Raw genomic sequence first — 25,047 nt, 5'->3', positions numbered from 1 at the left:
AGTCTGTCAGTTCCAATTTCCACCCACCCACCTTAGGAATTGCTGTGGGCCACACTAAAGCCTGAAAACAGTTGCCTGTAGTTGTCCAATAGTAAGTATGTAGGTCCTTTGTTTTAAAGGAGAATCATGCTTCACAGAGGTTTCCAGAACACAATTATCTCTTTTTAAAAAATGAAAAATATTTATTGGGGGGTATAGGGAGGCTCTTGGGGTGTCTGGGACCTTCAAAATCAGGTATGGATTCCTAGATCTAGCCCATAGGCTGCATATTGCCTGTTCCTTATATAAAACAGTAAGATGAACCTTCTGCAGCAATATTGATTAATAAGAGGAACCCAAGCAAAAACACTGCTGTCCAATAGTTTTTATTTTGTTTTTCATTTTTTAATGGAGGGGAGAGAAAAATTTCTCTTCCAAGTGCAATATTTCAAGGTTTTGGCTTAAGATCATCATCCTCCGACACATACATGAAAGGTGATTTAATCTGAAAGCACACAGTGCAGGAAAGCATATAGTGGGGAAAATCTTTATATGAAAGTTTATAGGCACTGCTGTCAGTTACAGGAATGGAAGTTAAAGTATATTGGAAAAAATAGTTTTAAGTCTGAACTAGGTCAAATGGATAAAAAACATGCTCTGCCCAAATACAATGGAAGCTCTTAACCTCTGGGGCAGTATCAAACATTCCAGGAGTAAATGAAACTATTTACTTTGAATATCACACAGTAATTTACATCCCCTACAATTTATTATGTAATTATAAAAATGGATCTGTTGTATAAAAGGAACACTGAATAACGGCTTAACACTTACAAACATAGCAGGCATATACTGATGTGGGAGAAAATATAATTGGGAGCAGGTTTAGCCTGGGCCATGTGCTCTTTTTCAAACGTTTTCCATAGTACCCTGAAACAGACTTTTTATTGGGCCAACAGAACCATGGATCAACTCCTTCTTCTATCTTATGGGGAGGAGCATCGCTCAGCCATGAGAAAAGTCTCTGCATAATACCCTGACAAGATGCTGCACATCGGAGAGAGAAAAAACTAATTTGGCTAGATCATATAAATCAGAAGTGGGGATTGTGTAGCACTCCATATATTCTTGGACTGCAGTTCCCAGCATTCCAGTAGCTAGGCTTATTAGGGATGCTGAGGATTGTAGACTAATATCTGACTGATGCATTTTACTCATTCCTAATCTAAATAGCTTGATCAGGTATAAGGCAGCTGCCTATGTTTATTTTAATTATCGGAAGTATATATGCCCTGCCTTTTCTGAGTCAGCCTAAGACAGACAACATCTTTTGTTAAAGCAGTAGTATTGTATTCTATAGATTGCAACTCAATGTTTTTGGGACATATGGCCAGCTTATAGCAATATACATAACTAGGTCACATTTATATCTCATGCATTGCTCTCCCTTTCCCCTCTTTTTTAAACTTTCCCCCCTTTTCTCTTATTTTATACTTTTAAAATATAATAATAATATTTTTAAAGAACAATAAGGCAAATATTTTAAAACCAGGAATAAATTAAACTAAGGCCCTATCTGCATGGGCCAAATACAACAGCCTCCAGCAAGGAGACTGGATGACATGCAGCCCAAAGTCCAGTTCCAGTACAAGAAGACTGGGTGATGACTTGTTTAGCACATGAACTGAGCTTTATCCAGATTTTGAAAATTCTCTGTTTGCACCAGATCTTCCCAGAAAATCCCGAGCCGTCCATCCTGATGCTGGGCAGCTGACTGCATTCAGTCCTGCTGAGCTGCCCAGTGCATTTGCTGCTGCCACTAGTCATTTTCTCTGAGGTCAGAACAAGGTGCCCAGCCATGTGGCCATCTCTGGGCACCTTGTTCTGACCTCAGAATGAAACAATGGACAACAGGTGGCTCAGTGGGACACATAAGTCATCAGCCACCCAATGTCAGAATGGAGGGCTTTGCAACAGGGAAGAGTCAGCACAGCTCCAGAGGCAGGAAACTCTGGGCCAAACCATGCTGCTGTAGACAGGGCAAAGAATCCATAAAACATTAAAAAAGCATCACTCAGAGATTCAGCTCTAGATTGAAAAAACCCAACAGGGTATGGCAATAACCAAACTAGTGTCATAGGCCACAGGGAATTTCTCCTGTCTCCCAGATTCCAGAAATCTATTGTTTTGGAACTTGCGGGGTGACGGAGACATAAACTGGATGTGGGAAATCACGCTTACTAGGAATGCTGCTGACAGTAGGTACTGGGGCCTTTTTTCATACTATTGAACTACACTGCTATGGTTCCACTTTAGTACTATATTTGCATCTTGTGGAGTCCTGAGATTTATAGTTTGATCAGAGACACCAGGAGAGCTTCCTTCCCTCAACTGCCAGTCCCAGGATTCCATGGAATGTAGCTGTGACAGTTAAAGTGGAATCATAGTGATATAATTGTGTAGTGTGAAAGCATTCTTAAGCTCTCCTTGCTTTCTGGTTATCATTTTCTGCCATGATTCAGCTGTAGAATCATTTGTTGTCTGAAGCATCAAGTTATTCCTATGTGAATGAGCCATTAGATAACAATCACCTCCTCCAGAACCTCCAGATCATGCTGCATTACCTCAGAATGATGTGTTTTTCAATGGAATTATTTCTCCCATTTGGCTGCGCAAGTCATCAAGCACAGAGATGAACAAGTAAGTGATATGCATTCATGAATGGACTAGCCCTTGGAGCTATGAGGAGATTTTACATCCTTTCACGCAAAGTAGGATAATGATTGTGCTCAGTCCCAGCATGGCATTCAGTGGGGATGGTAATAATAAAAAATGTTTGGAAGTCAATGTACTTATCAGGTTTCTTCTATTTATTTTCCCCCAGTCTCCTGCTAGCATGAAGTCGGTGCTACAGGCAGGTTGGCTGTTAACAGTGGCCTTTGGAAATGCTATTGTGCTCATTGTTGCTCAGGCTGCACCTCTGGACCAGGTATGGAATAAACTTTATTACCCACAGCTCTAATGCTGTAGTTACGTGCAGGAGAGTCCGCTCTACTTTTATTACTTTAGGTGTCCATGCTTGTCAAGAGAACAGCCAGGGTAAGTTTCATCGTGAGAATTAACCCTTTGCTTAATGCGTGGAGTTTGATAGAGTAATATACATAGTGTGTGTGTGTGTGTACACACACCTACATATGCATATATACAGTGGACCCTCCTCATTTGCTGGGGTTAGAAGCACAGGACCCCCATGAAAGTGGAAAAACCACAAATAAAAAAACACTTTTTTAAAACCTGAGGAATCTTTAGATCCTCCAGCGCAATTCTCTGGTCAAGATCTGCCAGACGTTGACTATGAAATTATGCTGGAGGGCCTACAAATGACTAGGAATATCTAGGTTTCCAGCATGACTTTTGGCAGAAACTGACTACAGAGTCATGCTGGAGGATCAAGAGATTCCAAGACAGAACATATTAATCAACTCTGTGAATGATCAAATCCACAAAACTCAAAGCCGCAAATGTGTAGGGGCAACTGTATATACATATGCATAGAGTAGAATACATACATAGGTCACATTTATACCCCATGCATTTCTTTCTCATTCCTCTCTCATCTTTATTCCCCCACTATGCACATGAAAACACGGGCATAATAATTCGCTACTGACAAGTGCTATACATGCCCTGAGAGGAAATAAAATACATTATTTATACTTTTATATTTCATTTTTATACATCATTTAAACATTTATACCTTAAGTACATGAAAATCAACTGGTAGTGATATAGCAGCAGGATTTCTAGTTCTCGGGATCTAACCAGGAATCTTTCATACAAAGTTATAGCACTATGATTCGATTTAATTGTCATGGCTGAATCCTATAGAATTTGGGGTTTTGTAGTTTAGTTAAAGGCACCAAAAGGGATCTCTGGTCAAGATTACTAAAAACTCTTCCTTCAACTGCCAGTCCCACGATTTCATTGGAAGTTGCCATGGCAATTAAAGTGGAATGATAGTGTTATAACTGGGTAGTATAAAGATGGTTTGAAGCTTCAGGGGTTTAGTTTTTTATCTCCCTTCTCAGGGTAAAGAGAAAGACAAACTGTGGATCAGTCTATTTTCTGTGTGGCTTGATGGGAACTTCTGCTTGTAACTTAACCTCATATCTATTAGGTATCATCCCAGGGTCATTTGGAACAGCCAGGCTCTGTCCACAAATGACATTGCAAAATGTCATTCAGTTTACCCCCTTAAATTGAATTGGCCTTATTTATTTATTTATTTTCTATCTCCCCTTTCACCCAGTACTGGAGCTCAAGACATTTCATAACAAGATATTAAAATAGATTTTTAAAAAAAAAACAACAACCAGAAAGTAAAAATACAGTTATATAATGTAGAATATCAAAACCCAATTGAATTAAAATTCATTTAAAAGCATTTCAGTTTTAAAGAGGAGTGCACTCACCTGCTAAAAGACATGCTCAGCAGCCAGTCAGTTGCCAAAAGCCTGCCTGAGTAATAGGATCTTTACCTGCCCACACTTCCTGAATTAATATAAAGTACAGAACCAATTACACTTTGGACAATTCACTTCTTTAAATTTTCTCAGTTGAAAGCAACATACAGTGGGGTTTGGTTCCAAAATTCCCTGTTTATAACAAAATCCATGTATGCTCAAGTCCCATTAAATATAATGACATGGCAAAATGGTGTCCCTTATAAAAAAAATGAAAAATCAAGGTTTGATACTTGAAATTTATATTTTTTTTGTAAAATTTTCAAACCATGAATGGTATGTGTATGTATGCACACAATTTAAATGTGAAGTGTGAATGTCCATTGTCTGCATTAAGATGCATGCAGGGGAACAAAACAAATTTGTAAATGATGTGAAACTGACACAGGCCAGAAACAGACTGATTCAACTTCACTGTTAAAGCCAGAGTTACTTTGTAGAGTGTAATGTTATGCTGCAGCCACCCATGATACCTCTCTGAGGAGGAGACCAAATTATTTTCTTCCTGAGCTTTTGAGAAGTTAGTTTCCACTTTGTGTTGCCTCCTGCACTTTGGCCTGTCATATACTACCTCCTTCATCAAGCCGTTTCCTTGCCTTACTCTGCTTTATCAAACTATCAGACTTTCTCAAACTTGTAACTTGATTTTATCTCAAGGTTGTTGTGTTTTGCTTTGTTTTTACATTGCTCTAATTACTGTGAAACCACCAGCTTTACAGCAATAAGGTTCTCTCATCATTGTGAGATGTATAGTCAGGGTTGGCTGGTTTAAATTAGGTTGGTTTAACCAAATAACTTCAAAAAAAATAAAACCCAAAAAACCCAAAACACCACCCTCCTTTTTAAATTGATTCTACTTTTCTTTTCTTTTTTAACTATGGCTATTATTACTATTTTCCAGCACTCTTACTGGAACAACAATGCCTGTTTGAATTTATAATTTTAACATTAACAGTTTATTGGCAGTTGTTCATTGTTAGACCAGTGTCCAGTCAGTTACTTCTTTTTAATCACTTTATTTTATAGTGCAACAAATGCCCCTTTAGACACAAATCCTTCAATTTACATAGGTTCAACCCAAAACAACTTGCTTTAAAAGAACCCTTTGAAAAGAACAATTATTATTTAAGCTAGTGGCCATAAACATCTGAACTGCATTTTGCTTCTTAATTTTTTGATTTAGAGCATTAATGGGGGGGGAAACTGGTTTAAACCAAACCTCCCCCCCCTAAAAAACCCAAAAAACACTCAGCTTCCACCAAAAAAACTCCTTTTAAAAAAATGGTGGTTTAACCTCCCCACCCCACCCCTCGAACCTGTGTAAAGTAGATGAAATTTATGTACATCCTTGTCATATAATTGTGCTTGAGACCATGGAAAAGTTTTCTTTTTGTTATGGTTGTCAATTACTGCCAAGGTGACTTGTGGCAACCCTATGGATGAGAAATCTCCAAGTCACCCTGTTATCAAGGGGTGTGTACTCCCTGGCTGAGCCTATCCAAAGCCACCCAAATTCTCCTAGCTACATTTAGAATTTAGCAGAGCTGCCAAAAAAAATGGCCATTTTTCCCCTGAGCTATGATTTCTAGCACTCATTTTGATTCTTGTAATCATAACTCTTTGCCTTAGAACTGGTGGTGCAACAGTTAAATGCCTGTACTGCAGCCACTCACTCATAAACCACAAGGTTGTGAGTTCAGTACCAGTCAGGGGCTCATGACTGACTCAGCCTGGCATCCTTCCAAGGTTGCTAAAATGAGTACCCAGTTTGTTAGGGGCAATTAGCATACACATTGTAAACCGCCTAGGAAGTGCTTAAGTGCACTGATAAGTGGTACAAAAATGTACAGTGGACCTTTCCCTTATGCGAGAGATATGTTCCTGACACACACACACCCTGCATAAGGGGGATCCCACTTATGCTCAAGCCCCATTAAAAATAATGGGGTTCAAGTCTGCGGTGCGGTGCGGCGCAGCATGCGTGCCATGGGCACACGCATCATTACCCCTTCTGGGGCGTGCTGAGGCTTCTTCCAGCATGGCTTTCAGAATATGCTGAAAGCCGTGTTGGGCTCACTGTTCTTACTATTGCTATTGTTGTTACAAACTTATTCCTGGGAACAGAATTAAATGTAGAATACCCCCAAATTGTCTTCAGGTACAGACCTGTATTCCAGAACATTATCTCTAAACAGGAATGAAGATAAAAAAGTAGAAACTGAGTCATTTCAAATATATTGCAGCTAAATTGAAATGACTAGAAAAAGGCATAAGGCAATCTAGATGAATAGTAAGGGAAAGTGGGATTTGTAGTCCAAAACAGCTAGGGAGAGCAAAAAGTTCCCATCCATGCTCTAAAGTATAATTGAGAACCCTAACTACTGATGGTTCTTATGTATATTTTCTTTGACTAATGAATGCTGAAGTACCTTTGTAAGTAACTTGCACAGAGGGGAAAGCATACATCTCAAAAGTAACAGATTAACCTCCATAATAGAGAAAGAGGCCACCGAGCAAATGAGCAATTAACTAATTAAGTGGAAGAGCTGATGCAACAAACAGGATAGAATGCAATTAGTGACCCTTCCAATTTAGTGCCCCCTCTCACAAATTAATAGGGAAAATAAAAATTAAAAAAAATAACCCATTAATGCCAGGGCATTTAGCTGAACTTATGTGCTGATACATTATGTACCAATAACAATACATGACTATTTCTGAAAAATGTCTGCAGAAAAATGCACAAAAATGAATAAGAGAACTAAGGGGCTGTGCACACTGGCCATTAAGGCTGCCCTCGGAGTGGAGTCAGAGCATGACGTCCACATGACGCACATCCCAATTCCACCTCTAGGGTGGTGTGATGCCGCATGACGCTCCACATGGCGTGCGGCACCACAGCGCTCTTCTGGCACTGCATCTACATGATGCAGCACCGAAGGAACACCATAAAGCCATGGTGCCATGGCTATTGCGTCCTTTGCAGGGCATAGGGCTCCTTTTTGCGCCCTGCAAAGGCCAGATCAGAGCCATGGTGTGTGGTGGCCGTGGCCCCGATCTGGCAAAAATGGAGGTGGCTACAGGTTGCCCCTTAGGGGTGGTCTGCACAGCCCCTAAGTAAACAAAATTCATCTGACTGTAAAGGCCAGTTTGTATGTGTCACTGTGCCACAGAATTACTCCCACAGGGACTGTATCATATACCCTTCAACTGTCCTGATTTGGCAGGGACAGCCCCAATTAACCCTCTATCATCCTGCTTTTTCAGCTGCTTTTAAAATAAGCCAGTTTTTCTCTCCTCCTACTTCTTTCTGTTTTGTCCTCATTTTACTTCAATCACTGCAAGCTGAAATTCAAATACAAAAGTAGTATGCACTCAGTTGACACACTGGCGGAAGATGAGGGGCACAATCATGGCCTTCCCTATAGGCCAAACCAAATTGCTACAGTCTGTCCTAGCTTATCTATTCTTCCTCATTAAGAACCTTTGCTGTTTTGACCACACTTTGATGCTGCTTGGCCATATGTGTTCCAGTTTTCATCTGTGAAATGTTACAGGGTATAGTAATACGTTCATGTGCATTCATCCCCTAGCCTCTGTGTGCTTTCTGATGTACAGATAATTCTGTGCCCAAGGTGATTTTGAATGCTCAAGATGGAATTGCACTATAGACAATTAAAAGTCTGTGTTATGCATATAGTATTCCTCTATCAACTACAGTCATCCCTCTGTATTCGCAGGGGTTGGGGTGAAGGGCCCTCGTGAATGTATAAATTTCACAAATAACCCCTCCACCCAGTTATAGAGTGGCAGGAAGGAGTTGGAGAGGAGGAGGAGTGCACGTGTGTGTGCACATGGTGGCCTTGACTTCTTGAATGATCAAAACTGTGAGTGCCAAAGCCGCAAATATGGAGGGATGACTATAATTGTGTTATTGCCAATCCATACTGTAAAAACATGTATTATAGCAGAACTTACTGTTTACATTAGTAATTCTATACTAGGTTTAAATGGTCCACTCACAATTCATAGCAGGACCTAAAAACAAAAATACAATAATATACTCCACATCCCAACAAAAATACATATTACACAAAGCTAAATATTGTCCCAGCAGCAATCCCTAAACAATCCCTTTTTAAGCACCTTGAGCCACAGTAGCAGCCTTTGTACTGGAGTCTACCAGGGCCCTGGGAAGAGGGCTTGCAGAACTGACCACTACATGGCTTCTAGCAACCCATTGGGATCATAGTAGAAGAAAATTCTTTGAAAACCCTAGTTAGCCAGGCTAGAAGATTCATATGTCTGCACTGTAAAGGACTGTGCCTAAAAATGTGCTCAGCATCTTTTTTGGCAGGTCAAATGTTGAATCCTGTGAGTGGTAATAGACACAGAACAGGCTGACTAGCAACTACAAATTAGCTAAGCATCCTAGGAAACCAGCTTAAGCAGAATCTCCAAATAGCTGCTATGTGCTCAACAATCACATGAATAGGCACAAAGCTACACCAGAGAATCAGTGCCAAAGAATCAGTGGAATGCATCTTTATCTCAACTACTAGTGAAACATATTCATAAGCACTAATGCTATAATTATGACCAACAAATTTGTTTTAATTAAATATGACAAAAGGACCTAAACCCTATGGAACCTTTGTGCTAGAAAAAATTGTCAAATTAAAGCCACCACCTGTGTTCTTACGCAGTCAACACTGGAAAAATAGAGATCTGGAGTTTCTTGATCTAAGATGCAACATCTTCTTGGTCAAGAGAATTTGCTGTAGGTACATGATGCAGTTCTAATGCTGAAGCCAAAGCAGACCAGGATGTGTATACTACTTAGAGGGGGTACTGACTGGAAACTAAGTGTAAGCTATACTTCACACCTCATAATGCACAGGTCCAGCATCCATAGGGCCAAAATATTTCACACACCATTATTAAATGTGGTCATCAGTTGCATATTGTAGCTGGAAACTGTGGTGGTTCAAATCAGACCAAGAATGGGAGTGTGGAAAGGCCTGCAGGAAGCCATAGATTCAAAATACTATTCTGCAGGATAAAGATGCCCTGATCTCCCTGGGTTTTGCCTAATAACACAATATGTCTTCCCTTCTCTCCCCCATTTGGGGGACTGTATTGGATGTTCATTATCAAATAGATACCTCAAATAGCAGTATTTTGGCTCTATAATTTCTTGGAGGCCTTTCATATTCACATTTCAGGGGCATTTTGAGAGTGATCTATGGAATATTGGAATATTATGGCAGAGTGTCTTTCAGGTGACTTGCTAATTTCTACACCTATAAAATATATCCACCTGGAATATGGAGCAAATATCCAGAGGTTATATATTTTTACAGCATAGTTTTCTACACTATAAGAAGAAGTAAGGGCCTTATAAGTAAATGGATTAAAAAAACAAACATGTTTCTAACATACTTTTCTTTTTCCAGTGGGTCGAGTTTGTCCTCTTTGCTGCTCTCCTCTTCATTGTGTTCATCATTTTCTCCATCATGGGATTTTTTTACACTAGTGTGGACCCAGAAGAACTCATTCCCAAAGAGGAGAAAGAAGAGTTATCAAGCAGTAACAATATGATAGACCTTGTTATCAAGAAAAGCGAACTTTAAGGTGGCTGTGGACACTGAAATGGGGTTTTCTGGCCTTTTTGTTTTGAGAAGATGTTGAGAAAATGGTTTTGTTTTCAGACTAGCATTCTGAAAAATCTACCATATTGAGGGTAAACTCCTTCCCCCAGAAAGTCAGCTGAATAAAAAAGTGCACAAGTTCCTGAGGATGGCAGCATTAACAATGTACGCAATGTCTTTGTAAAAAGTAAGTTTGCAGTACTCAGACATGGGTAAAGTGAGAGGTAACCATATATTAAGGTTTTGTCAACAATGGCAGATTTATTTAGAATGCTTTAAAGAAATGAAAAAAATACTGAAGAGCATGAGCTAAAGCCAATGTTAATCCTACTTAGAGTAAATCTGTTGAAATGAATGGGTTACACTGTGACAAATCAGTCTCATTCATTTCATTGGGTTCACTATAGAACTAACATTGGATTTAACTCAATATAAATAAAACCACAAACTAAAAAAAGAGAGAGAATTTATAACAAGTGTTGCAAAACCTGTTGGAGTCTAGGATATATTTTTGATTTTTCTTCCATGATGTTGGAGCTCACTTCCACTTCTGTGATTCTGGCCATCTCTACCATATCTCCACACTGTTACAGACAGACAAAAGACACAGGCCATAATCCAGAGGGGTAGATGATACCTTGCATACTTTCTTCACACATGGGTCCAGAATTTGTCTCTTTCAGAAAAGAATTTCCTCATGGAAACTCAAAACTGATTTTGAAAGAAGAAAAAAACTACCCAAAAGTTCTCAAACTAGGCAGCTACCACTTGTACCTCTGTAGCAATATTTACACAGTCCAATATTTCCTCTAAATTGTTTCTGTGCCATGTTCAAGGAAAATGAACACACACACCCTGGTTTGTGGCCTGAGACAAATATTCAAAACAAGGACAAAACTCCCTCCTTCTTAGAGAACATCATTTTAGAATCCAGACAGAAAAGCTAAATGTTTTAATATCACCCCATTCAGAGATCCCCTGTGCTTTCTAATTGTGATGTCAAACACACTAGATAAGCTTATAGGTTCACTTTTCAAAAGCAGGGGGCTCTCAGAGGTAAGGGACAGGTGGTCACCAAAATTTTGTTGGATTGCCTTTCCTGTTTGCTCTAGCCAAGAAAAGCAGTGGTGAGGGATGGTGGGAGTTGCAATTCTACAAGACCTGGAGAGCCTCACATTGCTCAGCCCTGCCCTACCTGCAGATCTCTGAGCTCAGAGAATTCTGGGGAGGCTATACCTCATGCTGTTTCTGCATGAGTAAAAATGAACCCATCTTTTTGCAAAGCAAATTGTTCCACAGGAATAATGAGCAACTAGGACAGAAGCAATGAAGATAGATGGGCAATTGTGGCCTAAATGTTTTTATACTTCACCTCCTGAAATCTCTCCCTTAGCTTTGCTGGCTAAGAGTAATGAGTAATGTATAGGCAATATACATACATACATATATATATATATATATATATATATATATATATATGCACAACTACAGTTACCTCTGACTGAAGACTTTCCAGCTGGTCTAGAACAGTGACTTCAGAGGATGTTTACACACTTAGTCCAAGACATTTGTTATATCCTCAATATAACATTAGTGAGTAAACTGATCTCAGGGGTACTTTGATTTCATATTGTCTCACTGTAGCATGAATCAGACAGTCTATGCTGACACATGTTGCAGTTCCAAGAGTATAAATGCCTTGATTCTCCAGATGGTGTTGGACTACATCTCCCATCCGTGATAATTGACTAGGCCGGTTGAGGTTCATAGGAGTTGTAATCCAAAGACATCTGGACTCTCAAAGTTTCCCAGACTTGCTATAAAACATGACAGATTCCCCAGAAAGCAAACATTACATATAAGGAAGTGCAAACTTCATGTGATTTTACATCTGTCTATTTCACTTAATTTTCTCATGTTGGCTCTCATAAACACTGTTGGACTTGGAGTGGAAAGACTTGGATTCAGGTCCACTATCAGCCAGTGGAGCTAACTCAATTTGAATCTCTCATTTAGCATGCAAGAATACTCTGGGATAGGATGCCATATGAGAAAACTCAGAGAGCAAATATAACAAAGCAAAGTGATGTTGAAATGATCCACAGTCACTTGTCTTGGCCACAGCTTTGTGTGTTCTCTGATGCATATACAAAGGGTTTGCTAGAATCCCCATTCATTCATTTCAGTGGGAGTATATAATCAGCATGTGCATCTCTTGGGGCCATAGAAATTGGATCTAAACTGGAAAGTTCCTGAGTACTAGGCTATCTAGAGAATGTGTTCCTATAAGCTGTCAAACCCATAAATAATCGTGGGACCAGGTCATGTAAAAGCTGGGGCTTAAAACTCTAAAGCCTCTGTAACTAAGGAGAAAATATACATTTTCTGATCTTTTCCTGTCCTTCAGGCTCAGAGGAGAGCAGATAAGAACATAAATGATGTCTTTTGCTCTTATGTGGGAATGAATCAGGGATACATCTATTTCTTTGCAAAAGCCTACAAGTGCAACTTTCAACAATGCAGTAATATAATTTTCCAATTTCTCAGTTTGTAACAAGCCATTTTGCCATTTTCTTCTTGAAAGGCACAGCCTCATAATGAGTGGTCCAGCTCTAATACCTATCCTAGGTGGGTGAGAATTTGCTTGTTATAGATGTTCTCATGGTTAGGAAAGGCATACTGCAACCTGGATAAATTGCTATGGCATTGTCTAATGAGAATTCTAGTGAAATGAGATTTAAAAATAAAACAGCCACAACCTGTGGGAATTCACCTGCTGGATTTTCTCATATTTCACACTGACAGTTCTGAGATGTTTGTCCTAAGGGTGTTTATTCACAATGCAGAGATCCTCACATTGTGGCCCAAACTGCATTTGCAATGAGGTTCGGGAAACTTTGGAGAGGCAGGCAGACAGAGACCTTAGAGGCAGCATACAGAAAGCTATGCTTCTGCACTACAGTTATTTTCAGTTTGTGGCTAAACACAAGAGATGGCTTGATGTAAAAGGGCATTATTTCTTTCCAGACACAGACAAAGCAGAGTGCACCTGTAATTCTAGGATTATAATAAAACTGGACTTGCTTTACATGGGAGCAATACAGAGGGCAATAGTGTAAGAGGGAAGCTAGGAAATTCTTTTTAGTGAAATCAAACAGTTCCTTGAGATGTTTGTTACCAAAAGCAATTTTTTATATGAATTAGTCCAACAACATTGAAGCATTATTTGTCGATAATATTCAGGGATTACTAAGAACATTCTTCAAGAAATATGTTCATTTCCCCTAAATTCTGTTTTATGATACATTGCAGATTAGTTCTGCAACAGCTAAATTGGATGATTCCTGAGCTGCTTCCAAATTGAATCACAAACAGAAAATAGGCCACTTACTCTTCCCAAATCTTATGCCTGAAGGAACAGCTGAGTTCCAGCACTGGGAAGCACAAGCAGACATGGTTTTAAATTACTGGAACATTAAAATTTTTATAAGCCTTCCATTTGGACACTTGGCTTTTGGAACACAAGTAGCATCAAGTGAATAAAAAATATTGGGAGCTTTTCTTTTGTCATGAAATTATCAGTCTACCAGGAATTTATAATTTTTATCTACTGAAGGCAATGCTACTTGTACAATGCGAAATTCTTTAAAGCAACAGACTTTACAAAAGGCATTTCTTTAAAAAAACAAAAAACAAAACCCCAAACAACAAAAAAGCAAGGAGATTGAAGGGTTTTTTCCCTCTACATCCTCAAAGCTTTAATTAAAGGAGACCTGCTCCAAGAACATAAAGAATAATTTTCTATACAACATAACTCTTTATTTTCAGTTCACTTTGCCAGATACTCCCTGTCTCAGATTTTGCCAGAAACATAGCTATAAACTGTGGTAAAAGAGAAAATGATAACCCACCTTTACAAATAAGAGTAGATCCCTCCTGGCAAAAACACACAGAATAACAACCATGAAGCCCTTTATTCTATCTTTCCAATTTAAAATTCTGAGAAGTAGATACACAAAGTAAGAGCAATTTAAGGTATCACAGACCTCAGAGATCTGGAGGGGGGGATACAGGTTGAGCTCCTGCATCAGGAGACATATGCATATGACATAATTCTGTCTCCCAATGTTACCATGCCAAAACTCATCTTGTAAATAGTGCAATTTCCCACCCACACAACTTGACCATTTCCATGCTGTTGAAGAATGTGGGGTGAGTAGCGATGTGTTCAGCTATTTTCCTGTAGCTGGGTTTACTGCAACAAGTCTCTGCAGAGACTTCCGGGGGTCCTGGGGAGACCACTGCAGATGACATCATTGCAGCATATCCAGCTACAAGAAAATAGCTGAACACGTCTCCACTCATCACCCCACTTTCCAGAAACACAGAAGTGGTTGTGTTGCAGGAAGGCTGCACTAATTACAAGGTGAGTTTGGGGGTGGATTTTGGTCATTGCATGGGCAGATCTGAATTCTGACTTGGCAACAATAAAAAAGTGTGTTGCAATGGTGTCCACCATCATAATTTAGTAGCAGGATGCCAGCCTACTGTTCAGGGACAAACTTTATTTGCCCAGGATCCTTTTATGGCTTCTACATTTTACTCTGTTCATCAAAAATGAGCAAGCATTTTGCCTGCAAATAGGTTACTATAATTTTCTGATCTTTCTGCCTTGCACACTTTGTGACCGGTGGCACAGCTTAGTGCAGCCTTCTCCAAACCAGCTCTTCTATATGTTTTGAACCACAGTTCCTTTCAGCTTCAGCTTACCTGAAATACATTCTGGAATGATGAGAGCTGTAGCCCAAAATATGAAAAGTCACAAATAGAGGAAGGCTGTCATAGTGGAAACTTGCAGAACAGACCTACGTTCAAGGTTGATTCTGTTCAGAACTGCTTACGGTGACTTAAATTAGCCTTGACTACAGTAATGTGTCCATTTTATTTCAATGAGATTAAAATGTGACCAGCTTAACCTGGATACCATCCCATGTGTTTAAGACTGCAGCTTAAGCTTGAAGATCCTGCAAGAAATCTCCCTCTCTGATTCACTATCACTGTGCAGCTCTATCTACAGCTCTTACAGGGAAGCATATTTCCCTGTAAGCAATTCTCATCAAACGCTCTGACAATTATCTTCTGAAAGAAACACACATAAGGTCAAACTTGAATCATTTTTCTTACCAGGAGGGGTAGAGTTGCCTCACATCTAACAAAATGAGGACATTTAATGTCACATTATTCTACACAGTATAATGGTTAGTTACCCTTTTGTTACATTCATCAGACCCATTGTGCCTTTTAAAGAGAACACTGTTAGTGGATGCAGGTTTGTACTATTATCGCTGCCAGCAAAACCAACAAATTCATGGCAAAACAAAACTAACGCGAATGCCATCTCTAGTTCCTAAACTACATTTTAAGAATGAAGGCTAGCCCAAAACATTTTACTGCCTGAGACAAATAGTACATTACTTAACACTGGTAAGTGTTTTTGCTGAGGAGCCATAGGACAATACGGAGATGTCCCTTGGTACATGCTGGAGGGCACAATGTCTGCCTTTGGAAGTTTTCTTGTTGTGGCAGTGAAATGCTGTTGTTGACCCACTGAGAATATTCTTCTGGCCCTGGGGACCAAAAGAGGGGATATACTTGGGGTGTGCCAGAGAAACTGCCAATCTACTTGATCCAAAGCTCTCTTGCCCATGGCAATGGGTGGAGGCTATGCCAGTGGGGTGGTGGATCTGCTTAATGTTTTAGTTTAAACTTTAACAGAACTGAGCCCTAGCTCCCTCACAAAATAATTTTAGTACCTTGGACAGCATATTCACCACTCCATTGGCATGGGAACCACCGACCACCAGTGTTTTAATTCCTTAACACTTTCTCCCTCCTAGAGCATCACAGTCACTACACCAATGCAGTCAACTCCTTCCCACCTGACATAAAATTGGAAAGAAAATGAGGATGGTGGAGGTGGAGCCAAAATGAGGTGGCAGAGGAAGAGAAACAGTCTTTGTCATCTGCCATCCTGGTCACAGCAAGGTAACAGGGCTCAGGATGAAGTGGCAGGAGCAAAGGTGGTGGGGAGCAATAACCAAACCTATGGGAAAGGTTTAAAGCTTTATTGCCAACTTGCACCAAAAAGGTAAGGGTACAAAATATATAGTAAGGGTACAAAAAAGGTAATTGGACAATCTCGCTCAGCTGCTGGGAGCCCTGGTAGAGCAGCAGAGAGATGTCTTCACAGCACCATCACAGTCCAAGGTCTGTCTAGATGCTCACTGAGCATAGCTGAAGGAAATTTATATCTGCAAAGCCTCTTGGCTTATGAATGATTTTATACTTTTGTCCAGATTAGTGTACCTGTGTGTCTAGACCTTATAAAGATCATCCATCACACTTTTCTTTTAAGATCATCTTCCCAATTTTAATAAACTGTCCTTGAAAATCTCCCCAGGTCCAGATGTTTATACCAACTGAAGCCTGAGCAGACAAGGATTCCTCCCTAATTTCTGAGGCCTGTATCATCCCAGTAGCTAACAATGCTTGCCAAACATGTGTGAAGTTTAACTCTGTTGCTTCTTGGGCATGCGTGGAGAAGAAGCACACCTCCTAACTCCTTGTTATAATAGCCTTCTGAGTCCTTTCCCATACAGGTCTCTGCTACAAATTTCTCAAACCCTTGAGTAGGGCTAGTCTGCTCCTTGCTTTTCCATGACACCCAAATTGAGCAGCCTTGCAATTATACATTTTGGAGTACTAACAGCATGTATAACATGTACCTAAATTCTTTATTTGAATTCTGTACTATTATTTATTTAGCATTACAATTTGTCATATACTGTATTTATAATATGTATGCTTCCCTTCAGCTTGGGCTTAAGCGGGGCAGATTTAAGGATAGAATTGGTTTCAGAGAAGATCTCCTTTCAGAAACAGAACTCCCAAGCCTGATTTACCACCACAAACATTATTTTACGTTATGATAGGGGCTGCTCATTGTAGCATAAAAAGATTATGTTTGTCTGTGTGTGTCTATTTGTACTTGTAACACCCTACTAGGGCAGACTTAGGCAACCTCTAGGAGATCTCAGAGCCATTCTTGCTCTCAACCTCACCTTGGAGAGCACCATCTGAGGAATTGCCATCTCAAAATTCATTCTTGATCATGCCACCCCACTACCAATCTTATATAACAATGAATTTTAACTTTTCTGGTCCTATCCTGCTTTAAAAAAATTGTTTTTGTTTGTTTTAGAAACCAATACAGAATGTCTAACTTTCATTTTGTCATAAAAGAGGCCCAAGGAAGAAATGTAATTTAACTGGTAAATTGAGCCCACAGAGATGTCAAGAGCATGTATTTTGCCATTTTGTGGGGAGTTTGCAGGGGGAGCTTCCGGGAGGCAGGTGGGGGTCATTGGTAGGGCCCTGGGACTACATGTGTACAATGGGCAACATTTTATTTACTTTTGCATTAAGAGTTGACTTTCTCAGTAAGTGGAAAGCATATGAATTGTGGTAGCTCCCCACTTTTTAAGTAGACTAAAAAGACATAAATATATATTATAGTCAATCAGAGATTTCATGATCAATACAAAAGGGTCTGAGTCATAACAAATTGCAAAGTAATCTGAGGCAATTTATCACTCTTCTGCATGTAGGCAATTAGAATTAACCATCTAGGATGATACTTTTTAAAGATGTAGAAATAAATCTGTTTTTAAAAGGTATTTTCAGTCTAATGAAAGTTGAAGGGTAGTCTTGAAGCATTTTTCTTTTTCTTTTATTTTTAAATAAAGTTATTGCTAACTTTTCAGCAATAACTGTGGTATCAGATCACTTGGGTCACAAATGCAAAAGAAAAAGAGTGAAAAAAATCATTAAGGCCATCTCAACTTTCTGATGAGCAGATTGACCCAGAAAATGGATGTGCTCCAGTTGTTAGCAGGGCTAATTCACTATGTCATGTTAGCCAGATTTTAAAAATAAGGTAGGAGAACTAGAAAGTTTTTATGATTAAATAGCAGATAATTTTGGAAGTTTTTTTTTTAAAAAAAATCTGATTGATATAGGCCATAAATGGCTTTGCTATTCTAAGGAGCTTGGCAAGAGACATTCCTCAATAGAAGCAAGGAAGCAATGGATTTCCACTTATAATTACATACCAACAGCACTAAACAAAATAGGTCCTATTGGAGGCACCATGCTGTCTACCTGATCTGGCTTAAATGTCAGTCCACAGTATCCATGGGCAGAGGTGGGGTAAACAAGCATATCTCTAGGAAAGTCACAGTGGTTACCTAATGCTCAGAAATGCTGCAAGGGGAAGATGCAAAGGGGAATGTCAAGAGTCAAGTAGACACTCAGTGTTAGAAGGGAAGGGTTCATCCAGAAACATTCTCATAATCTTAGTGACAGTGATCACAAACAGCAGTTCATGAACAGACAGGAATAGCATTGTTTCCATCACTGGTCTGAGAAACTGCCCTGCATATAAAACTGAAGGTTTCTGGCCACATTTTGCTTCCCAGGTGTAATCAGTCAAAGTGTTCCTGCCAAGGAACTCTTGACTGCAGCCATGCACAGATCCCATCTGGTCTTGGAAGTTAAGCAGGGTGAGCCCTGCTTAAATGAGAGACTGCCAAGAAATACCAGGTGCTGTAGGCTACATTTTAGAGGAAGGAATTGGGAAACCTCCTGACCAGGAATGCTGCCAACAGACACTCACACAGCTGATAAGAGCCTGCTCGGCAAGAGAAAACCACGCTGAGCTGCCAAGAAGCAGTTCCTCAAGCAACAATGCCAAATGATGTCTGAAAAGAATAAGCCACTAGTCAGTCCAAAGTTCAGGATTACAGAGAGCAATACTACCAGTCCACTCTGAGGTCAAGAGTGTCAGAGGGTTGGTCAAGGTGTCCGGTCTGAGGTCAAGGATTCAAAGGCAGTCAAAGGTCTAGGAAGCCAGGAGTCAGATACAGCAGTGTTCACTAACGAGAACCAATAGACTCTGACAAGAGAGCTCAGTGTCTGCCAGGTGCCTTATATCTAGCTCCCTTATCACAGATACTGAGTGGCTAATGAGTGTTTCTCAGCAAGCCTCTTGGAATGCCGAAGGCATGCCCTTTCTGATCTCCTCTGGCTAAAGGTAGGAACCTCAATGCTCTGCTGCTCTATGTCTCCCAAGTCTGGCACTTCTACTGGGGCAAGGCTGAGCTGCTGAGCCCCAGGCCACTGGAGAAGATAGCACAGAACTAGAGTCTGGCTGAGCCAAATCCACTGGGGCTGGGAGAGCAGAACTGGGACCTGGCAGGGCAGAACTAGGGCCTGGCACAGCCTCAGGTTCCTCCTGTACCTGAGGAACCGAGTCCTCCTTGCCGTCCTCTGAGTCCTCCTCATGGCTGGACATGATACCTCCTTGCCTCAGTATTCCTTGCCTAAGAAAACCCTATAACATTCATGGAGTCCCAATAAGTCAACAAGAGACTTGAGAGCACACACACACACACACACACACACTGTGGGGGAAGATCTGAAGGGAAGACTTGGGATAGCTGCGTTTGTTTATGCCTCTCTTGATAGCTGGCTAGTTGTTCTTCATCCTCATTGAAGAGCAAAGGAGGTGGGTGGCCAGTCTTTGGCTCACTGATTGGGTGGCTGCTGGGTCTTTTTCCTTTCACAGTGACAAGGTAAAGCTTGATTTATAATTTCATTGATTTATAATAGAACTAAGAATAAGATCTGCCAATGGGCCAAAGAGCAGTTTTCCTACTTGCAGATTCATACCTACCTGCACTTTCATTCTGTTGGTTTACTGTGGTTCAGCTGTTTTGGACTACAGTTACTAGGATGCCCAGTCAGCATAGTCATAGGCGGGATACAGACCGCCGCTTTGCGGCGGTCTCCCGCCGGCGCCATTTGCTCCGCGAGGGAGCCGCAGCAGCCAAACCGCGCGGCTCCCGCGCGGAGCAAAAAAGAAGCTCCATTTCGGAGCTTCTTTTTGCGGCGCCTTTATGACGTCGCGAGGCGCCTGGCGCGGACTCGCGACGTCATAGGCGCCGCGACACGTACGGACGCTCAGCGTCCGATACGTAAACATGGCGGCGCCCATGTGGAAGGGGCGCCGCCATGTTGTACGTATTCTATACGTACTAGGGTTAGGGGGGTGCGGAAGCACCGCCCCTTCCTAACCCTAGTACGTATAGAAGACGTACTTTATGGCGGTCTGTATCCCGCCATAGAAAGTTTTTCAGCTCTAGTTTGGAAGCAAAACACCTGTTTTTCATACCTGGTTCAGTGCCTGATATCCTCAGTTGAAAAATGGATATTAATAGCAAGGAATGGGAAACAACTCTAACATAGATTCTGGAAAGCCGTTGAGTAGAGTAGAGAATCCGGGGTTAGTTGGACAAATAATCTTTTGTTTTTTGTGGGTTTTCAGGCTATGTGGACATGTTCTAGAAGAGTTTTATCCTGACGTTTCACCAGCATCTGTGGCTGGCATCTTATGCCAGTCACAGATGCTGGCAAAACATCAGGGAAAAACTCTTCTAGAACATGGCCACATATCCCGAAAAACCCACAAAACCCAAAAAACTATGGATGCCAGCCATAAAAGCTTTTGACTTCACAAATAATATTTTGATAATTGATGACACCTTTTTCCTGATTGCCTAGGTAAAGATCTATAGACTTGCTCATAGAAATCTGAGTAGGTTATAGTTATGCCATACAATTAGTTCCTCTCATCCCATTTTCTGGCATTTACATTTCCTACCTGGAAAAAAAATGCATAGGATCATCACCAACTAAACCAAAGGGGGTTCTTATGCCATTTAAAGCTGTCAGCTGCTAAGATACATGGCAGCTTGGCTTTCCTAAGAAAATGAAACAAGATATTACATTAGTCATGCTCTATTAAAACAAGACAAAGTACTTCTTTTGATTTCACTATTGCCATAATTCCTTTCTATTTCCACACCTAGCCAGTTTTGAAGTACATATGATTTTGTGCCTTTGGGTATTCCATGAAATCCATCAGGCTATGTACATATGAATGATTAATCTGAAGAAATCTCAGCGATGAACAGGCATCTATTTCTACTCCATGTAGGTTTCTCATCAACTTGTTCAGCAACCCACTCTATCCCATTTCCTCATCAGTCTGCAAATTGTGGTTTGAACCTATATGAAAATTCTTTTAAATATGTTTGATTCACATAATGTGAATCAAAATTCACAAAATGTTGACTGAATTGTATCCAGTAATGTGCATTTTTTTTCTACATTGTATTCTCAAAAAGCATTTTGATACTTTTTGTGGAGCTGAGCACAAAATTGGAGAAGTATAAAAAACAAAAGATGCTTTCCATCCGTGTATTATTCCAGAAGTTTCAAAGTGGGACAGTTTGCTTTATAACGTGGACCAGATGAGATCCTCAGGTACCTTTCACTGGATAACATATCTTATCACTATAGAACCATGTGCCAGTGCTGCTGATTTCACTCCAACCTTTTCCCCCCCAATGATCAAATCATTCCCTCTACTTTCTTAGCATTATGACCATCACAGCCTACACCACAATCTGTTAGCCTCTCTGGTATTCTGATGTTAGACAAACTGTTGTAAGTTTCTAACACATCTGGGTTGGCCTTGGCTACTACATAAATTCATCTAGGATCAGAATTTTGCCAGTTGATTATTCCCAAATTTGTATTCAAAGTTTGTCTTGCTTGACTATTACCAGTGATGTCATTTGGCCAAAGATTTATTTCATCTCTTCTGTCTCTTCTATTGTTTCAGACTCCTTCTGTGGTTTCTCCTAGATAAAGCTGTCAGTGCACTGACACTTCCATCTTCTCTGTCATGGTTTTCCATTATGGCTCCCCTGAGCTCTGTCGAACTACATTCATGGTGCTTTAAGCAGGATAAGCTGAGTAAATCATTACAGCTATGCTTCTCTGCATAGACGCCTTTTTCATCAAATAGCAAGATTAAATTAGGTTCTCCTGATAAATTGATTTGCTGATCCACATTGGATGGTATATGAGATATTTATACAATTGTAAAGGAACTGAGTTTTTTTAAAAGCATTGAGATAATAGAAAGAGACTTTTAAAGAAGGTTCTGTTGTTACCACACAACCCTTTATACATTTCTCCCCTTTCTCCCTTTACTACAGAAATAGGATATTCTCTTCTTTGTCTTGGGGTCAAACAAAATGTGGTATTAAATGAGCAACTGATTTTAACATATATTTTCTTGGTGTTTGGAGGAGGACTAAGACTACAGTCATGGTAGTTAATGCTTTCTACCTCGGATTACCATCTATACCCAAGAACCTGTTAGGTTCACTTGGAAGCACTGTTGTCATGAATGAAAACTAGTGCCCTATCCTGACCACAACTGTCATCTCTTGGGGACATGAAAAACTTATGAGAGTGGCTTTCTCAAGACTAGAATTAGAGGACAAGTAGACAACTTGCTTTAGTTGTATGGAGCTCAGCTGAGGCCTTTTAAGCATTCTTGGCTGAGACAACCACCCCCAGGTGTTGCCTCTTTTCTGAAGAACCCTAAAGGTCTAATCCAGGTATGAGAAACATGTGGCCTTCAGGATGTTGGGATTAATCCCATCATAGTGTTATGCCCAAGTTTGGATGGAAAGCTTCTTTGTATTTTCAGAATTTAGAGAAAGTAAAAAGGAACTTGTTTTGATGACTCTGAGTCTGGGTTATTTTTGCATTATTTCTCTTTCATGCAAACGTTGTCTGAAAAACATCCTGCAAATGTGTTTTTTTCCCAACTTTCTGTTCGCGTTAACCCCAAATGTCATCCGAAAAAAATTCACAAGTGCGAGTTGTTTTCAATTTCAATGTAGTTTCTGCACAGGATTTGTCCCATGTGATAAACTCCATAGTCTGCTGCCACACTACAGAATTAATGCAGTTTGACATAAATTTAAATGTTATGGCTCCATCCTATGGAATTCTGAGATTTGTTGTTTGTTGTGGCACCAGAGCTCGCTGACAGAGAAGGCTAAATATCTCACAGAACTACAAATCTCAGAATCCCATAGTTTTGAGCCATGGCAGTTAAAGCAATGTCAAATTGCATTAATTCTGCTGTGTAAATGTAGCCATACATATTAGGGCTGATTGGAAGAGGAGTCAAATAGTCCTAGCTGAAACCTCTGGTCTGATTTCTCATACTCCATAACCTCTCAGTCAGTTCCTGACTCATTCATTGTCTATGCCAACTGGATAGCACTGTGGAGCATACAACCCCTGTTGTAATCCTGGCAGTGAAGAGTGATGCTTAGGAATCTGCTGCATGAGTGCTGACTCTATCTGCACTCAGAGTTCTTTGGTTTAAGTGCCTTCTAGGTTTGGCTCAGGATCAATGTTACAAGGCCTGGATCATCGTTTAGCCCCTCTGAATCTTATACCATACTCTCCTTCTGCTTAATGTCAGTCCTGGCTAATGTTCAGGTGGCTTGGTCATGATGCTAGCTTTCCCCTCAAGGCTAAGAACATCTCAGAACCTGAGTGTAATGAAGATAATAGTTTATGACTAAAAGCAATCATCACTGGAGTGTTCCTGACCACAGTTGGCTACTACAAGCTTGTAGTTCCCAGTAGATTTGCTTGGAGCCAATACAGTCCTTAGGTTTAAAAAAGTTACCTGCTTAGCCACTCAGCCAGGTACAATAACAATATGCAGCTTCAAGACAGTGAAAACTGGTAAACTGATCTTGCCTTTTTACTCCAAACATTTGTTCTACTGCAGAGCTTTGGAAAGTTCCTTTTAAGAGATGAACAGACAGAATGATATGCTGAGGTCTTCCACAAGTGAGTAATGATAGAACAATGACTTTCAGAACAACATCCTGATACTGTTCAGCTATGATTGTTTCAGCATTGCCATTCTATTTAGCCTTCCAGACTCTGCTTTATATAATTCCCTCTTAGGAAACAAGGGCCTGATCTAGACAGGCCTTTGCGGTGCCCCCGTCATGAGCTAGGGGTTGGCCAAGGGCACACCACCCATACTGGCCTCACCCCTAGCACATGATGAGGGCGTCAAAATGGCAGCGCCCTATACACACAGGCCCTGCCATTTTGACACAACGGACCCTTAGCATCCACATGTCACGCTCCCATAAGAACGTCACGAGTGCATCACTGGCACATTGCAATATCCTTATGGTGCCGCAGGAAGAACCCGCTTTTTCTGGGTTCTTTTTGCTGCGTGAAGGAGCCACACGGTTTATCCGCTGCGGCTTCCTCACACAGCAAAACAAGGCATGGGCAGACCGCCCTTTTGTGGCGGTCTGTATCCCGCCAAGGAGTCCAAGAATCCAGGAATTAAGGACTAATGGGAATGGTATCAGGCTGCCCGCTTAGCTTCAGAAGTGCTAGAGAGTACACTCAGGCAGTGGCTAGCTATTGTGATTAAGGAGCACTGACACCAATGATAGAAAACAAACAATATTTTATTATAGGAACTCCATTAGAGATAAGACACCTCTCTAAAGGAGTTAGGTTAAGATCATCTGGAAAAGAAAGAGAAGGATGGTTACTTTAACTTTTGGAACAGTGGTTAAGGGAGAACAAGGCAAGGAGAAGAAGTGGAGTGATCCCTAAAAATATCTCAGAGAGGTTAGGATAAGAGATTAGAGGATCTAAGGTCACTGGAATACTCTTTAACCCTATCACTGATGCTCTCACTAAGGTATTTTTAACTCTTTAAATGCTGAGTGTTGTTGCGTTTCCAACAAGAGGTGGATCCTCCTTATGACAAGGCTGTACTTTGCTATTGCTTTTGAGGAATGGCAACCTTCCATTTTAATTACAACACTTAGACTGCAGTGCAACATTTTGAACATAAAATG

General features: G+C 40.4%; 1 protein-coding gene across 2 annotated transcripts in view; it reads left to right on the top strand.

Moving 5' to 3' along the window:
• Nucleotides 1-11,573, top strand: part of LOC149313970 (solute carrier family 15 member 2-like) — an 88,566-nt gene extending 76,993 nt beyond the window's left edge. For both annotated transcript variants that reach the window (XM_089523343.1, XM_089523342.1), the window contains 2 exons: nucleotides 2,864-2,968; nucleotides 9,959-11,573. In XM_089523343.1, coding sequence (XP_089379469.1) covers nucleotides 2,864-2,968; nucleotides 9,959-10,135 — 282 coding nt within the window. In that variant the 3' untranslated portion in view covers nucleotides 10,136-11,573. The remainder of the gene's footprint in view (nucleotides 1-2,863; nucleotides 2,969-9,958) is intronic.
• The last annotated feature ends 13,474 nt before the right edge of the window (nucleotides 11,574-25,047 follow it).

Source organism: Sceloporus occidentalis, unplaced genomic scaffold (genome assembly GCF_023333645.1).
Source record: "Sceloporus occidentalis isolate IW3139 unplaced genomic scaffold, rSceOcc1.0.p SCAF_4, whole genome shotgun sequence".
NCBI lineage: Eukaryota > Metazoa > Chordata > Lepidosauria > Squamata > Phrynosomatidae > Sceloporus > Sceloporus occidentalis.
This window is presented reverse-complemented; position numbering and strand designations above follow the sequence as displayed.